Consider the following 19,142-nt stretch of genomic DNA (forward strand, 5'->3'; position numbering starts at 1 on the left):
TCCGATATGGAGCCGTCCTGTCGGATGAAATATTAAGCAGCAAAGAACCTTCGACCGACCGACCGTGGACGGCCAAGAGCGTTTTTGGCCGTTTATCGGTCGCACAGCAGCAATTGGGACAGCGTACACACCTATACAATCGAACGGCCGTTTGCCCCCAGATTGGAAGAACGGCCCGACGATTGTATATATGTGTACCCAGCTTTAGGTGGCCAATCCCGGGATTGGTAGGATCCTGGTATTTGGCCTCAAAATTGCCTTAATTTCAATCCCGGGATTGGAATTTCATGCACAGTCTAATGCCAGGCAGCACCAGAGATGCTGCCCGGCTGTTCCCTATTCCCGGTGTGCATCTCTGCACACTGTGCTGGTCACTGCGCAGGCTGCACCACTGCTGCACTACCGCACAGCCCTGTCTCCCGACCCGCTTCCGGCCGCACCACCCGCCGCTGCAGATGAAAGTAAATGCATGGCTTGGCTGCTTTGGGTGGGTGGGGTGGTTTTTTTTATTAGTGAGGCCAATTCCCGGATTGAAAATATACCCTGGGATTGGTTTCCCTAATTGGGTAGACAGGCCTTAGGTCGACACCTAAAATCGATCAACATGGAGAAGGTTGACACAAGCATTAGTTCGACAGTCAAAAGGGCGACGTGCTTTTTTTTTATAGATTTTTTTTTTTTTGCCAATTTGGTATTTCATGTGCTAGCATCCACTAGGTTGTGGAGGGACAATAGAATAGTGAGCCTAGCGCAGCGAGGCACGGTGCCCAAAGCATGACGAGTGCAGCGGTATGCTTTGATGGTACTAACGTCTATTACGTCGACATTCAGGGCAAAAAAGAAACTTGTCTGCCTTTTTGAATGTCTACTTTGCCATTGTCGACTGATTTTTGGCCCAATGCATGTTGACCTAAATTGCTGGTGGTGGGCCTATGACAGGGGATGGGACAGGGCCTCAGTCACTGTGTTTGGATGTGCAGCTGTTGTCTGGGAAGCTCCACTCTCTAGTAACCCATTACACATTTTTACTAACCTCAGTTTCCGACTTTATTAAAGCATTTTTGCAGCTTCTAACTTCCATGTTACAGTGTTTTGAAACTTTTTGAGTTGTTTTACTTTCATCCACGGCTCCGTGAATGGTCTGGTCACTGCTAAGTGCAAAGGACATTACTCACTACTTATTCTTCTAGATCTCTGTGCTGTTTTTGACAATGTTGACCATTCTCTTGTCATACAATCACTAGGTCTTCAGAACACAGCCCCTTCTTGAATCTCAACCTATTTATGTAATTTCTTTCAGTGTTTGTTTCACGGATACCCCTTTCACACCAGAAAATGCAGGGATCATGCCGGGGCATTCCCGGGTTGGCCCCTTTCACACCAGAAAAGTCCCTGCATTTTCTGGTATGGGGAGGAGGTGGGCATTAGGAAGCAGGAGCTGGGATGGCGGTACAGGCCGGTGATCCACACAGGCGGCGGGTGCAGATGACTCAGCTCCTTTACAAACCAGCACTAGTCACGAGTTGTTGCAACCCGGGAAATTAGGCTGGTGTGAAAGGGGTATGATTCCATTTCCTTTTTGCTACCTATCCATTGGAGTACCTCAGGGCTCAGTCTTAAGGCCCCTATACACCAGAACGACATTGGGAACAAAAGCACAAACTCAATGGATCTTTTGCATATTCTCATAACCATGCTGGGTCAGGAGGTTGGTGCTCATTTAACCGTTGTACAGCCTGCATACGATCAGGTCATATGCAGGTCGTCCTGATGGATAGCATCTTTAATGTATGTAGATACTGTAATGTATCGCTGCAGTGTATGGCCATCTGACCCTCCTGAGCTTCTTAGGACCTCTGCCTGGAAGGGGGGGGGGGTGTTTGAGTTGGAGGACGGACGAGCAGCAGGTCCGACCTCCTGGCTCAGGTGTGATGTGTACTGGACCACGTGTCTGACCCGAAGGGGATGTCAAACACATTTGATTTGGGCTGATTTCTTGGCCTTATCGGGTAAAATCAGCCCAAATCGGTCTAGTGTATGGGGGCCTTAAGGTCCTCTGCTTTCAGCTAATCAGCTCTTTTGGATTTCAGAATCATCTGTATGCAAATGATACTCTAATCAACCTATCCTCCTTAGCCTTGTCACCATCGGTATTGGTATTTGTCACTGAATGCCTTTCTTTGTGTCTCCTCAAACTGAATATTTCAAAAACATAATTATATTGCTACTGACCGATAGTAGTTGCCAACGGATTCAGTATTGAATCCCGGCGGTCGGGATCCCGGCGTTCAGAATCCCGACAGCCGAAATGCTGACAAGGGGGGGACGTGGATCGCCCCCCCCCCTTGCGGGCTCGCTGCGCTCGCCACGCAGCGGGCCCGGTGCCTCGCTACGCTCGGCACACTAATTTATTCTCCCTCCAGGGGTGTCGTGGACACCCCAGGAGGGAGAAAGTGTCGGCATTTCGGCGGTCGGGATTCTGAACGCCGGGATCCCGACCGCCGGGATTGTAACTGCATCCCTTGCCAACCTAATCTCTATAACTGTTTAGCAATCCTGCTCCTACAATCTCGCTGTTTAGGTGTCATACCAACAGGACTCTGGGGTAGATGTTTGAAGCAGTGATAAGGGAGGAGAAGTGATAAAGTACCTGGTACTTTATCACCGGCCAATCAGCTCCTAACTATCCTTTTTTAAACCCAGCCCCCAGCCTGTAATTTAAGTCAGCTGATAAAGTAACAGGCATTTTATCACTTCTCCCTTATCACTGCTTCATACATCTCCCCATCTGTCCTTTGTTCCCATACATTTAATCTGTCTCAAATTATTATTGTAGTTTTATTTATAAGGTGCCACAAGTGTTTTGCAGCGCTGTACAGGGAGACAAAACCTAACATTACAGTAAATAAAGAGCAAATAGAGTACAGGTAAAAAAGAGTGCCACAATTCCATACGCATTACAGCTTAAATGTAAGTAGAAAGGAGGACTTCATCAATGTACTACTAGGGGCTTGTGGCAATGATGGAAATGAGTATACATTAACATCTTCACAAATGCACGCAATGACAAGATATTGATATTATCGTTCATATGGTGCCACAAGGGGTCTGCAGCACCGCACACGAATACATAAATGTGCAAAAGCAAGAAATTGACTCCGTACCAGGCAATTTAGGTCAAATACATGGTAAATACAGATGCATCAGAAGACAGGACACTGAAGTAATTAACAGGGTGGCAGAGATGTAGGGTTAGGTGCCGTTCCATAGCGTAAGGACTAAAATATATATATTTCATGCACATTCTAAAGGTGGGCATACATCAAGCCGATTTGGACCGATTTCGGACAATTGCGATCAATCGGCCCGATAAATCGGTTCTTCATGACATGGGGTCGGGTCCGATTCGCGGTCCCGTGCGTATCGGACCCGGCCCCAGGGGTCGGACTGGCGGGACATACGATGTAGGTCAGTCGGGGCGGTGAGGAGCAGTGGGGGCGGGCGGCTGGGGAGGAAGCAGTGGGGCAGCAGCGCATTACCAGATCAGTGCTGGGGCGGGCGGCGGTGACCATCAATCTCACTCTCCACTGTCCGTGTCCAGCGCTGTAGCGGGCGGGCAGCCGCGGCTATTACATCTTTAAAATAACATGTCAAATGACTGCCCGGCTAATGATTGGCTGAGATAGAGCACTCTCAGCCAATCAGTGGCCTCCCTCTGCGGCCGCTGATTGGCTGAGAGTGCTCTATCTCAGCCAATCATTAGCCGGGCAGTCATTTGACATGTTATTTTAAAGGTGTAATAGCCGCGGCTGCCCGCCCGCTACAGCGCTGGACACGGACAGTGGAGAGTGAGATTGATGGTCACCGCCGCCCGCCCCAGCACTGATCTGGTAATTCGCTGCTTCCTCCCCAGCCGCCCGCCCCCACTGCTCCTCACCGCCCTGCAGCTCCCTGTTATTTTTTTTACATGTGATAAATCGCATGCGATTTATCACATGTAAAAAATGGCACATCAAGTCCTAATCGTATGTGAGCCTCCCGGGGAGCTGCCGGGCGGTTCGGAGGAGAATTGGGTCCGACTTGTCCTTAGGACAAGTCGGCTCTATGTATGGGGGCCTTAAGAGTGGAAAATATGCATGAGGAGAGATGACCCCACTAGACAGAAGTTCGGTGGGGAATCATATGCAAGTGGCGGATTCGTTATAGCCTATTGACGTCTCTATAAAAGTTACAGCAGCACGGCATTGGCATATGTTTTCAGTACTACTGCATGCAAAGATGCATTTAGTTTGATTGGCGGTGCAGTGTTTATTTGCCTTTGCCACTGTGCATAACCAAGTTTACTGCACTCAAGATGTTGCCATAAACAACTGAATGTTATGGGGCTCTGAGCCCTTGGCATAACTTTTTTGTAAAAAATTTTTTATTATTATTATTTTTATTCCATTTAATGTGAATTGTATTTTTTTATTCATTATTCTTTTCCCAGACCAACAGTATTTTGAGATTGAGAAGCGGCTAGCTCAAAGTCAGGAGCGCCTTGTATCCGAATCCCAAGAATGTCAGAATCTAAGGGAACAGCTAAATAAGAAAAGTATGTTTGTTCCAGATAACTGTTTGTTTCTGTGTAATTTCAGAATTCATGAGTATTAATACTTATTTTAATATAGCTCTATATCAGGCATGTCCAACGTTGGCCCTCCAGATGTTTTGAAACTACACATCCCAGCATGCTTTGCAATAGTTTTAGCATTCTCTAATAGCAAAACTGTGGCAAAGCATGCTGGGATGTGTAGTTTCACAACATCTGGAGGGCCAACGTTGGACATGCCTGCTCTATATCTTTGAATTTTTTTTTTTAAAGGCCAAAATCCACTAGTGTGATATGACACATCGCATGTCATTTACCTGCGATTGGGATGTGCCTTCCCATGAGCGTCGCAGATCATACACTGTGCCATAAATATATTATATGCAAAAGGACCGCACACAATGTATCGTATGCGATCCGAGCTGCCGGGTGAGATCGCGGGGTATCGCATGCGCGGTACCGCATATGATACTTCGTACTAGTGGATGGGGGCCTTAAGAGTTCTGAAACTTTGGTATTATAAATTGCCATTCTGGCAAAAAAATAAGTAAATCATGCAGGCCGAAGGCAGTGAGGACCAAAATACAACTTTGTACATGTACTTGGCATAAATTTTGTTTTTTTGTTTAGGTGATGAGCAAAAAGAATCAAGCGAGCAAATGAAAGAGCTGGAGACTTCCAATGTCCGCCTTTTGGCCTTACAGGTAATTGCAACCTCCCAAATATAATTTGGTAATTTTTCAAGAGAAATCAAAACTTTAAAGTCATATTCAAAATTGATACTTAACCCTTTGAGTGCCAAGTGAATTTGTCAAAATTGGTGTGAAATTTAAATTGCCAAGCAAACATTTTTATTCATAATAACGTTTACATTTTATATAGGAAATATAATTATTATTATTTTTTTTTTTTTTATAAAACGTTTTATATTTGAATTTATATGACAATGTGAGCATTTTAGCCGGTATTTTGCATATCTCACAGGGCTGGCACTCATATTATGCGCATCTCTCACAGATGTTGGCTGTCAACGGACTAAGAGCATGTTCCTTTTTTCTCATATTGCATGTTATTTTTATGCTTATTCTATGATGAATTTTCATTTTATTCTCAAGTGTATGGGTATTGTGTCTTCACTTTTGGCACTTTACATTAAATTATTGCGTTGCCTTAAGCTGTCGAACTAACTTTTTAATTTTTTTTTATTTAGTTAGCTAGGGAATGTTTAACATCATGTATAAAATTACTATGATGTATCTTCCTCTTATTTTTTTTTTTTTTTTTCAATAAAACTGTAGTGAATGTGATAACCTGTTGTCTTTTTTGCTTTTTCATCAGAGTCAGTTAACAAGAACTAAAGAGTCTATTGAAGCTGAAAAAAGAGATTTGGTTAGGAAAAATGAGCGTAGAGCTCAGGAACTGGAACATCTTAATGGTGAGGGGAAACTTAAAAGGTTTTATTGTCAATTCTGCTGAACAGTTATGCAATCGTTCGTTCTATTTCGCCCTCCCTTTTTGGGGACTAGCATATTCATGGTTTTTATCATTGCTGAAGAAGTATTTCAGTTTACTGGTTGTTTGGATGAGTTGTCGGTAACATAATTTCGTACTATCTAGAGGAGGTGTGCATATCTTTCCACTGGTGTTGCACCAAGACTAATGTAGTGTCCGCCCACCCCTTTTGGTATAAACATCAGTTCGCTCCCATTTCAGTCACCCATGGAAGCCATTAATTGGGTAACCCCTGTTCAAAGTTTTGTTGAGACAGGTAGTAAAAAAAAAAAAGCTCTCATTGAATATTATCTGATTGCAGTTTTAGTGAGGAGACTTACCTTCTCTTCCATCTTGGATACAAAACCTCTGATTATTGCAAGTCAAATTCAGGTCTTTCCTACATTTTAAACACTAGTCTGCTAACTTTGGTAGCTGACTTGGTTGTAAGAGTCAAATAATATGCTCTCATGAGTGCACGCAACATAATCAAGAAGTGCCACACACATAGGGGATTGGGAACAACTCTGAGAGTTCCCTAACCCTAGTGAGCGTTTCTGATGTCCTACACCACAAGGCATGTTTTTTGTTAAATCAGCTATTTTAAAAGATTATGAGGTGCAGGGAATTAAATTGTCAAGGTCTTGCACAAAATTGATCCCTACTCCATAGGATAAGGAGCTCTTTTATGTGAATTGGGCATTAGACCAGGCGAAGTTTGTTGCCGGTATTTAAACGGCATGGTTATTCACACCCTTCGCCCTGAATTAAATTCTCCCATCCTTAATCCATAAAGATTGTGCACAGGTGTAAACTGCATGTCGTATTGACGTTGGCGTCCTTTTTCTGGATTGGAAGATGGCTTGTTTTTTTCAAAAAATCTTTACATTTCTTCTGGAACTACATTGACATGTACCATAATCTGCCCCAATATTCCTTCTATCTTTATACCACACCTTAAAGATTAAAGGCACAACAGATATTTTAGTCCTAGACTGTTTCTCATTTTATATTCATCCTTGAATCAATTGGAACTCTGTTAATAGCTCTGGTAAGGAAGTCCTCAAGCTATTCTATCGGATCCTCAGTCAAGCCTGGCTATAGGGATGCCAGCAGAAATCTGGCTAAGCTTCTGTCTTCAGTGTTGCTCAAACAGCTACGTGACAGGCACTTAAGTTGGAGAGTGCTGGTTCTCAGTTCTCCCACCATAAGCCGGGTGTTTAGATGTGTCTTCTTGCTAGTAACATCGCATTAATATTAATCAAGCCTAATATGGTTTATCAAACTAGTCACAAGCAAAGGGTTTTATTCTCGCATCCATAGATTAATATGTTTATGTTCTTGCTATTTAATAAAAGAAAGTTCTTTGGATGTGCATTACAAATGTGGTGGAAATGATGAAAACAAGGGGTCATATTTAGCGAACATCCTGTTTAGTCAGAGCGTGAAAAAAGCACCCAGAATGATATCCGTAACCAGATTTAAATCTACATAATACAATTCTTGGTTAGATATATTTGCAATACATATTTAGAAAAATTGCTATATTTAGGTGCAGACTGTGCCCCCCCAAAAAGCATAAGCCAGAAAGCCCAGAGCAGTACAACAGTGATGTGCCTTATGGGGCAGCTTATGTTAGTTATATTTATGTAAGATCCATGATCATGTAACTCTGTACTAGGTAATTATAGGACCCATACTGGGGTTAAGATGGCTTTGGGGTGCTGTGCCCTCATATTGGTGTGGCTGAATGGCTCTTAGCTGGCACCCTAATACATTATATTTAACACTATTCTCTTACTAATCTTACTGACACTGTTTCTTTAATATTTTAATTCCATTCATCACTTTTGTATCACTTTCTGTACTTGGCTCTGGCTTTTTAACACTTATTAAAACTTTAGTTTTTCACTGGTTTGCTGCTCTGGGTTTTCTGGCTTATGCTGAGTTTTTGGATGACACTTCCTGCACCTAGATTATAGCAATGGACCCCCCCCACACACACACACACACCCACACCCACCACCACCCCCCCAATACACAGAAGCCTTCAACAATTATCTTGGAGGCTTATATTTACAAATATATGCAACCAATCTTTCTGACTTCTATTATGTAGTATTTAGATCTGGTTACTGATATATCATTTAGTGTGCTGGGGCCAAGTGTGCTTTTATTTTATTTTTTTTCTATACCCCTCACTTTGAAACACAGTAATATCCCTAAACTAATTGATCTACCAGTATAAAAGTCAGAGCATGTTGTAAGTGCCAAGACTATGTATGTGATAACACTTACAGTAACTTGGCCGCAATTGTTTTTTCCATAGGACTACTTTTCTGTAAAAGTTTGGATAATCTTAATCGAATGGTGTCTGAAATAACGGATCCTTACAGAAATGGGAAAATACATTTATTTGATTCTGTCTCTATCACATTTCTAAGAATAGCCTTGGCAAGTTCTGTAGAGATTTACTTTATAGTGTCTTGCTGAGGTCACCACTATCTCCTTCCCTAATATGACCACACACTCACTTTCACACACTCACATGCACACATTTGAAACCTGAACTATCCTTTTTCGCCACTCCTGGGCCATCTGTAATGCCAATTCTGCCCACCAGGTATCAAGCGTGGCTTATGCAGTGGAGTGGTGAATTATAGGTGCCCATACACTATTGCGATATGGCCAGTTTGCATTGCATGAAAACTGGCACATCGCAGGTGGTTTTGGTGCGATTGTGAGGCGAGCTCCCGTGCACCTCGCATCTGAATTGCAGATCTCACTGGCTTTACGCAAAGATTTGTACATTGCATGATAAAGGACCTCATACAATGTATCATATGCCTGTCCCACAGGAAGGTCCCTTCCACATTGCAAGCAATTGAATGCAGCCAATTGCTGAGATACATCTCACCAGTGTATGGGCACCTTTAGTCACAGTATCCAAGACTTTATTTCTTACCTCCAGTTGAAACTAATTTAGGATGTTGTTGTTCATCTTAGGCAGGTGCATACCTGCATTAGAAATGATAAATAATTTTATATAATTTATTTTCTTACGGTGACCTAATGGTTCTGCAGTAATGAAAACGAAATAAACAAACAAATGCGCATACAAGAAAAGTGACCAAATACTTCTACACTATTTTGCATTGTTTGTATAGAGAGCTCAGAACAGTACATTTAAAACTTTACAGATTGTCCTAAAATGAACCTTTGCATTCTAAAGCGGTTTTTATTTTATTCTTCAAGATGAGCTGAAACGACTCTATGATAAACTTAAAGATGCAAATACAGAAAAAGTGGAGCTGCAGCTGAAACTGGATGAACTGCAGTCCTCTGAAGTGTCTGTAAAAGTGAGTTTCAGTTCATAACCTTATCACACTATTTAATGTTTTTTGTTAAAGTTTATGCAAGGACAAAACATACATTGTTGTACATACAAGCGGAACACTCAAGGCCTTTTATCAACTGGAGAAAATGGTTATCCCAATAGAGACAATTGTTTTCAGTTATCCCTCCTACTCGCTATTGTATGGAAGTGCTTTTCATTTAAGCAAAGGGTGGACGACCACTAATGATATCCAAAATGTGAGTTAAAAATTGCATGTTTGTGTCTAAAGGTGTCCATATATTCTTACCAAATCTCTCACTTTCTGAATCTCTCATCCTATTAAATTTTAACCATAATTCGTTTTCATATTGTTTGGAATGGATTTTTTTTTTTTGGTTGTTGCTTTGTCAGGTGATCTTCCCCAACACCCAAAAAAAAAATCCATTCCAAACAATATGAAAACGAACTATGGGTGACATTTAATAGGATGAGAGATTCAGAAAGTGAGAGATTTGGAAATCTCCAGGTTTTTTAAAGCGGCAATCATTTGCACTGCAAAATTAAACTGGTTTTGCAGTGTAAATGATTGCCGCTTTAAAAAAACTGGACATTTCTTACAAAATCTCTCACTTTCTGAATCTCTCATCCTATTAAATTTCCCACATTGTGAATGAAATATGAACTTTTTGAAGGTATGCCCAGAAGCCATATGGTGCACAACCCACTGCCCAAGAAGCCCCAACCTGCATTTCTGGTGATTTTTTTTTTTTTTTTTTTTTTTTTTTTTTTTTTTTTTTCCTCCCCTAGTTAGCTTGTTTTGTGAAATTCTACATGTACTGGCTAACTGCCATTTTCCCCATCTTTTGGACACTGATCTTTGTGCTATTTCCCTTTTCTGTTTGGTTCCCTTGCTTTTGTGTGTTCCTCTGTGCAGTTTGCTAAATGTGCTAACTGGAGGCGATAGGGGTAGAGGGAGGCAGTGTTCTTTTCTTTTCTTTTTTTCTTCCATCATTATACTAATATACTTCCATACACTTTTTTAAACTGTTTGGAAGTATATTACCATGCAGATGACCGATTAATGCATTATTTATTTTGTAATTATTTTTTTTCAGAGGTGTGAATATGTAAAAAAAAAAAATTCCTATGGGCCCTGCACATGTAGCGGATTTTATGAGCGTTCTGAGTGATGCTAGAACGCCCAGAAGACAGTAACCCCGGTGATTAACTTGGTTTATCCAGTACACTGGATATTAGTCGCTGCACGATATCGACATACGGGGCCACACATAGCTATCGCTATGTCCCTACACATGGAGCGATGTTAGGGCGTTTTCTGAGCGCTGTAGTTAAATTACTAAAAAATCGGTCTGACACTGCTACGTGTCTACATGTGTAGGCACCATAAGGTTGTGTTTTTTTGTTAGTTTTTTGATGTTGGTGTGAGTTAGTTGGTAGACGTATCATCCACATGGAAATCCTTGATATTTATTTTTTATATTATATACTTGTGGAACTCCATTTGGCAGAAGTCTTTGAGCTTTTTTTAAATCTATTAGTCAAACCTAAAGATGTTACCTCATGCATCTAGCTACAATGCGCCATGCTCTGTGATATTCGTAACCTGAGTGAGCTGGCCGTTCCCTTCCAACTCTAATGTCGGACATCTTCTCTTTTTTTTCCTTTTTCGGGCAGTAGCCAGATGTTAAAGTCTCTAAAAGTAAAACTATTATATAGACCTTTATAACTGTGTGGAAAGCAGATCCGTTTGCTTGAGCACTGTTGTCCGCTCAGGTAACATCCAAATTGGAATCGTACATACAGTGTGTGTCTTTCTTTGCATTTTACTGACAAACCGTCAATTTGACATTTGTGTCGCCTACTCTGCATTTATAGACCTTTTTAAATGGTATTCCACACAACCCATGGCTGTTATTTTTTTATTTGCTTATTTCTACTTAAAGTATCGTGAAAAGCGCTTGGAACAGGAAAAAGAACTTCTGCAGACTCAAAATAACTGGCTGAACACTGAACTGAGAGCTAAAACTGACGAACTATTGTCTGTTCAGAGAGAGAAAGGAAATAACATTTTGGAGCTTAAAGGATCTCTAGAAAACAAAAAAGATGAGGTAAATATCCAAATTGGTCAGATTTTTACATGCAAAATTTGTATTTGTTTTCTCATGTAACTTTAGAATTATTGCGTGTTGTATTTTGGTAACAATTTGTGCAAATTGGAAGTTCAGAGTTTTTTAAAGTTTCACAGGGCACAAATTGTTTTAAACTTTAGTCTATTTGTGTCTGCCTGTGTTCCATGGCTGTTTGCACTTGCACTATTCTTGTAGTTGGAATTAACAAAGTTGTTAAAATATTTGCTTTTCTTGCTAGGTTATCAGACTAGAAGAACAGATCGGTTGCCTTAAATCTTGCAATGAGAATCTGCAGAAGCAGGCAGAGGACCTTATGAATAAGTTGAAAGAGGCAAGTATTGTTTGTTTTAAATTGGCTGGTGTGGTGGGCAGTCAACTACACATTGATCCAAGAGCTATTATGACTTGGCACAAGTGTGAATTTTTCTGTCACCCCTCACTGAAATTTAGATGTTTGACAATCCTTCCTGATCTGTATAGATGCATAACAGATTGGCACACTCATGGATGATGTAAAACAGGAGTGGGGAACCTTTTTTGTGCCAAGGGCAGTTTTGCATGGGGGAAAAAATCCTTCGGAGGCCATGTGTAAAATTGTAACTTACAAATTGTCCTGCTGCAGCCATCCCACGCTCCGGCGGCTGACACTGAATAAGACTCAGTCTCTGGCTGCTGCTGATTAAGAGGAATCTCGCAAGATCTACCGACCTCTCCCGAGAACTCCTCTGTTTTTGACTCCCGGCAAAGTGGGTGGGCCACTCAGACTGGCTACGGGGGCTGTTTGCAGGCTGGAGGTTCCCCACCCCTGATTTAGAATAAATAAACATTTCAGTTTTCACACATACATTTTTTTTTTTCCTTTTTTTGTAATTTACTGTAAACATCTATTTTTCAACATTACAATGTAAATATTAAACCTTACACAAATTTAAATAAAACATTTTAAACCTCAGAATCCGCTTTATTTGGCAAGGTATACTTGCCCATACTAGGAATTAGATTGGATTTCTGTGTAACAGCCAGGATAGAAACAAGTAAAACATTAACAGTACAGATATACACTAGGTCAGGGAACTCGGTCCTCATTACCCCACACAGTGCATGTTTTGCTGGTAACCCATAAGGTGCACAGGTATACTAATTACTCAGACACATTTTATAAGGTCTGCAGGTGGAGTTAATTATTTCACTTGTGATTCTGTGAGGAGACCTGCAAAACATGCACTGTGTGGGGTAATGAGGACCGAGTTCCCTGACCACTGCTCTAGATGTATCCTGATGATGGACGTGGACATGAGGAACATATATATTTGCTTAGCTGCACAGCATCTCCACGTGTATGGGACATGAGTTGAAGTGTGATATCTCAGGCTTTGAATAAACAATAAATCTGATACAGTATAAATAGATAAGATAAATCGATAGAACATTAATTGAAGTCATAAGAACATTCGATTAAATAAAGGAAAGGTATAGCCGTTATCATGAGCACAAACAAGATTAGGAAAGTAACATTACTACCCAGGATGTGAGAGGAAACATGAGTTGGCAAACAGTCATGTTATAACGCTTATATTCTATAATGCCAAAACCTGTGCAGTTTGTCTGATAAGTTATTTTGCTACACCCATGGAATTTAATGCAATGAAGCATTTGGCCTGTATTATGCCAAACAGAACATTTATTAAGCAGGTGCGTTAATCTATCACCCAGATCCAACATCCGTACATTATCTTAACACATGGGTGACCTTGATTCGACACTCGATGCATAAGAGAACAGCCATTTTGCCCACGTAGCATAAAAACATTTTTCTCAGCTCTCCTGGTAAATGAAACTTTTCAGGCATCACTGTATCCTTCCCTATGGAAGTCTCGTTCCCACATTTGGACCCCTTGATGCCATCCATTGTTTAGCTATGCATACTTTCACAAGCATGCACATATTAATGGTATATTGCCTTGTATACTTGTCCAACCCCCCTCTTCATCAATGTGCATACAAGCAGCATTAACACATATCTAGGAACACCTGTAGACACCAGAATATTAATCACCTCAGTCCAAAGGGAGTTATACATGGGCAGGACTATAGTAATTACAAAATATGTCCCTCAGGTGAATTATACCCCTTTTAGACATACTACCCGGGATTTTGGCCAGGTTTACCTGGGATTTTCAACCCAGGTCACTCCCACGATTTTAGTAACAGACCCCCTTTCACACTATACCTCAAATCCGGGAAATACCCGGGTAGACCCCTTTCACACATAAGCCAGGCTTTTCAAGCATTTCAGTGTTTCATCATTAAAATGGGACACGCCCCAGGAGCAAAAAAAAAGCAACATCACATGTTTAAAACTGAAAAACCCGGGTAAACCCATTCAGACATAAGCCGGGTATTATACCCGGGAGTTAAATACCGGGAAAATCCCTGGTCAATTGCAGGTGCTCAGTATCCGGGAGTGAAATCCTGGGTATACCCTTTCAGACATACGCTAGTCCCGGGTTTGGGCGCGTTCATGTGAAAAAACCCGGATTTTCGCATATGTCTGAAAGGGGTATAACATGGTCAGACCTCCCCCAAACCTAAACGGCCTGACCAGTGAAATATAAGGTGTGTCCAAATGAAAAGGAGACTACGGTTGTATGCATAGCATATTTAATTACAGTTCATGTGTAACAACTACACAATTGACATTGATGAACTGAACCCAGCATGTAGGAAGGGAGTGAATGGCTTCAGTGTAGAAACTCCTGGGTTGCTGACCGATCCAGTTTTCCACAGTGCCCTGCTGATCTGGAGTATTCCATCATGTATCCGACCTCACAAAACATCTTTCCAGGAATTCAGAAATGAAGGCTGTTTACTACATTGATCGGCAAACACATTAATTCACTGCGATTAGATTCAATACCGCTACAGCAAAAGTCTCCTTTTCTAATTCACAGGAAATAAATAAAATGTGTGATCTAATGAAAAGGGATGAATTTGCTTTGAACAATCTCTTTCAATCGTCGTCAGATATTGTCCGTAGGTCTCCTCCCCATTTCTGCTTAAGAGTCAATAAATCTGTATTATGTAGTAAGTGAGAGTACAGACCAGATATTAAATGTCTGGGTACTTGTGTTTGCAACAGATGCTGGCAGCAGTGGGAGTTGAAATTATCCAGAAAAATAAGTATTGGGTACATTACAATTACATTGTAGCTGCTGAGAAGACTTTCCTCACTAGGGGCCAGATGTATCAAGCTTCAAAAAGTGGAGAGTTTTATAAACAACCAACCAATCAGCTCCTACCTGTGTTTTTCAAACCCAGTCTGTAACATGTTATTTGGGAGCCGATAGGCTGATGTTTATCGCTCCCCATTTTGTCCCCACTTCCCCCACACTTCAGTAATTTGCAGTAAAACTGTGCGCGCTCACCATTTTGATCTAAAGATGATTCCCAATCCTAGTCTTGGCCTTAAAGAATTGTATGAAGCAAGCTCCACAGTCTGTTACATTATAATTGGTCTAAAAAGTAGCATCACTACAATGTTTATAATTATAAGTTGAGTATTCCTTATTTAAAATGCTCGGGACCAGAAGAATTTTGGATAACTGATTCTGGATTTCGTAATAATTTTTATTTCAATGATGTATCTAGAGCATTTATGTTGTATAAACACTTGAAATGCACCTAAATATATTTTATTTGTGTGTGAAACAAGGTTTCAAAATTTTTGTACTGAATTTTCTTGCACATGTTTAGTGCCAGTTATATATCATGTTCCCAGTAGTGTTGGTACAGATGTCCCCGGTAGTGCTTTTAACAAGAATTTTTTTTTTTTTTATCACATTATGGAAACTATGGTTTTCAGAATAATTTGGATAAGGGATACCCAACCTTTAGCAGTAGGATTATTAGTATTATTATTTATATGTTCGTGTCTGCTGCCACCATAATTTACAGAGCTTTAATAATCTATTTAATCATTATCACCATCCTTGCTCCATTGGAGCTTACAGAATAAAAATCTTCCCAGTGCATTGAGACCAGTGTTAAGAAGAAGTTCTCCCACGGGTCAGTTTACCCTTTGAGAATACTGTAATGACCAGCTATGAGGTTATTCATAATTAATGACATAGTAATATTCATGGTGATACTGACGAAGTCTAAGGTCACTCCTCTGCCAATTCTACAGCATTAAGTTATGACAGACCCTGTAAGTGAGGCCTAAAACAATATTTGTTTAAGGAGCCTAGTTGAAGTTGGTTGTTAACCCTATTTGATTTGGGTCATTCAGGGTTGAACTTGGCAGTTGTCAGAGGACTGCCAATCAAATGTTGTTGGAGCTGATTGACTCCTCTCCATTGTGGATCAGGTACAGGAAGCTTCTGCATATATTGGGATTACATCCCAGGACACTGGTTCTTACCTTCCCAGAGTGTCCGCTTTGGTTGTCCTTGTGACATGGCTTCAGTCTGGTAAACCCAAATACAAAAGAACATAGTGAAATTAGTATTCTCTATATCTTTGTTGGGTATACTGTGCTTTGATGGAGGTGCGATTGTACTGTATGTGGGACAATAATGTTTTAACTGTATGTGGGACAATAATGTTTTAACTTTATCGACTGCTCCAAGTGTCAGAGTGTCCGTGCCCTTTGATGGATACCAAAGCATATATTAATTATTAATGGTTTCTTATATAGTGCACGCATATTCCGCAGAGAATATTTGAACATTCACAATAAGTCCCTGCCCCAATGGAGCTTACAATCTATATTCCCTACCACATTTACACACACATTCTATTGTGGGATAATTTTTGTTTGGGGGCCAATTTACCTACCAGTATATTTTTGGATTATGGGAGCAAACTTGCGGAGTAAATCCACGCAAGTACGGGGAGAATATACAAACTTCACACAGTTAGGGTCATGGTGGCAATCTAACCCATGACTTCAGTGCTGTGAGGCAGTAATGCTAACTATATTTATTTCCGGTAACAATATTTAAAATTTTGGCATACATGTGGTGATAAAACTACTTTGCTCCATGGTCTACATAAAATTTTTTGTACTTTTACATAATTCTGTTTCTTACATTTTTTCTTTTAACCTTTGTTTTTACATTAGGCAAAGGACCAGCAAGGAAATGTGGCAGAGAAGTTTCACAATGAGCTCAAAGTGAATGTTAAGCTTTCTAACCTCTATAAGGTATGGAGGATCTGTTTACATTTGAATGCTTAGTCCATAATGATGCAGGAATTTTTTGGCATTTTACTTGGCTATGTGCAAATGAGTATAATAACTACACTCATCTGATGCCTTTTGTACACTGTTCAATAAATGACATAGAATGTACACCGCGTCCCCTTGTAGGGCTCGCTGTGCTCGCCATATTTTGGGCACACTATTTATTCTTTCTCTATGCCCTAGTGCAGGGGTTCCCAAACTATTTTGAATCACGGCGCCCTAGAGCATCAAAATATTTTGAATGCAACCCTAGGCCAAATGCTTCTTATCGTGAAATTCAGAAAAAAAAAATATTTAAGTGCATTGTGTTAAGTACCTAATTTGTTACTATAGAAGCTTTTAACAGTGTGGAGTACTGAAAGTTCATTACAGTCCCCTGATGTTCTGTCCATTAAATAGCTTTTACCCTATACAGATAGCGCCGGCCTTATTATTGCCGCCTGGACGCCATGGCGGAGGTTCTGGCGCATCGATATTTTTATGGCGCTGGCGTCCGCCAAGCGACATGGTTGCTCGCCATGTAATACAATCTGCCACCACTGGGTGGCTAATGCTCCATCAAGATACAGTCGGAGTGATTCCTCCATTCGCCGTATTACTATACTGTATGAGAAGCTCGTGCGCGATTAGACGCTCATGCACGATGAGGTGCTCGTGGGAAATGATAAAGTACAGTACAGTACAGTAAAGTAAATTAAAATGAGACACTAGTGAACGTACAATACAGTACAAGTGAGCAAATGGAGGAGGCGCTGAAGTCAAAGTGCCTCCTGCCTTTCCAGAGTTGGACGGTATCGACTTGCGCTAAAATAAAGTACAGTACTACAGTACATGACAGCACTAATCTATGAAAGGACAAACTCAGACAATCCATGAAAGAACTACAGGTATCAGACGCTGGCGGGCCGTCCTCGGGGTTCTCGCCAGGGGGGCGTCTCAGAGGCTGCAGGGGTACTGGTTTTGCCATCACATCCTGCCACGGATTACATGACAGTACAGTAGTCTAGTGGTTAGCTGCGCGGCAAACCAAGCAGGAGGCCCGAGTTCGATTACGGAGGGGAGGGGGTTGTAAGATAATTTTGATGTTTATTTATTTATTTATTTATTTATAAATGCACAGTAATCAATAAAGCTAGCGTAGACCACTAAATGTGTACTGAAGGATTCACAAGCCGAGTCCTGACAGACCAGACTTCACGGAGGTTCAGGCGCATCTGCGGCCGAATCTAGATAGTACACTCGGGAGATTTAGCCGCTAATGCGACTGAACCTCCGCGAGGACCAAGAGTTACAGTATGAGTTGAAGCGTCCAGTGCGAGGTTTGCCGGGGGTGACTGGTTTAAGAAAGCCCTATTTCACACGCTGCAATACTGTATTGTCTCTTGCAAGGAGTAATGAAGTCAAGCTCCTCCTCCCCTCCCCCCAGGGGTGGAGGGGGTCGGCTTATACAGGTCATTACACTTCAACATCTCCTGCAGAGCAAAGAATCCACGAAGGGGCGGGCCGTGCCGTCCTCGGGGTTCTCGCCAGGGGGGCGTCTCAGAGGCTGCAGGGGTACTGGTTTTGCCATCACATCCTGCCACGGGTTACATGACCGTACAGTAGTCTAGTGGTTAGCTGCGCGGCAATCCAAGCAGGAGGCCCGAGTTCGATTACGGAGGGGAGGGGGTTGTAAGATAATTTTGATTCAAAATCCTCCCCACAGTAGATGGACAAACCCATGTGCACAGCAGGCGAGGCAGTGCAAAATGGCACACCCAAATCTACTGTACAGTACATACTGTAATTCTCTCTGCGCAAGTCCAGTAACACCTGCCTCACCTGCAGTGCACATGGGTTTGTCCATCCAAGAAGGATTTTGTCAGAGAGTGAAGAAGAACAAGGGCCTCAGTACATGCTGGAGCCTGTTCAAAAATACTTTTCCGGTACAGATGGTGAGAGCCCTGGTGTTATACTGTACAATACTTACCAACCGCGCTCAGAGACTCCTCCTCCAGCTGGGTGGGGGCAGAGGTGGCCCTCTCCTCCTGGGTGGCGGCAGGGAGGCTTTCTGGAGCTGCAAATGTCAAAAAAAAAAAGGACAAAATAAAGAGGCTGTATCGTGCAAGCAGGGGTATTTTTGAACAGGCTCCAGCAGGAACTGATGCCCTTACTCTGCTTCACTCTCTGACAAAATCCTCCCCACAGTAGATGGACAAACCCATGTGCACAGCAGGCGAGGCAGTGCAAAATGACACACCCAAATCTACTGTACAGTACATACTGTAATTCTCTCTGCGCAAGTCCAGTAACACCTGCCTCACCTGCAGTGCACATGGGTTTGTCCATCCA

General features: G+C 41.7%; 1 protein-coding gene across 1 annotated transcript in view; it reads left to right on the forward strand.

Annotated features, from left to right (window-relative positions):
* The window catches only part of TPR (translocated promoter region, nuclear basket protein), a 101,169-nt gene that overhangs the window by 1,276 nt on the left and 80,751 nt on the right, over positions 1 to 19,142 (forward strand). Inside the window, 7 exon segments of the mRNA XM_083156752.1 lie at positions 4,490 to 4,594; positions 5,222 to 5,295; positions 5,930 to 6,026; positions 9,338 to 9,441; positions 11,384 to 11,548; positions 11,808 to 11,900; positions 16,692 to 16,772. Coding sequence (XP_083012878.1) covers positions 4,490 to 4,594; positions 5,222 to 5,295; positions 5,930 to 6,026; positions 9,338 to 9,441; positions 11,384 to 11,548; positions 11,808 to 11,900; positions 16,692 to 16,772 — 719 coding nt within the window.

Source organism: Crinia signifera, chromosome 8 (assembly GCF_055691185.1).
Source record: "Crinia signifera chromosome 8, ASM5569118v1, whole genome shotgun sequence".
Lineage (NCBI taxonomy): Eukaryota > Metazoa > Chordata > Amphibia > Anura > Myobatrachidae > Crinia > Crinia signifera.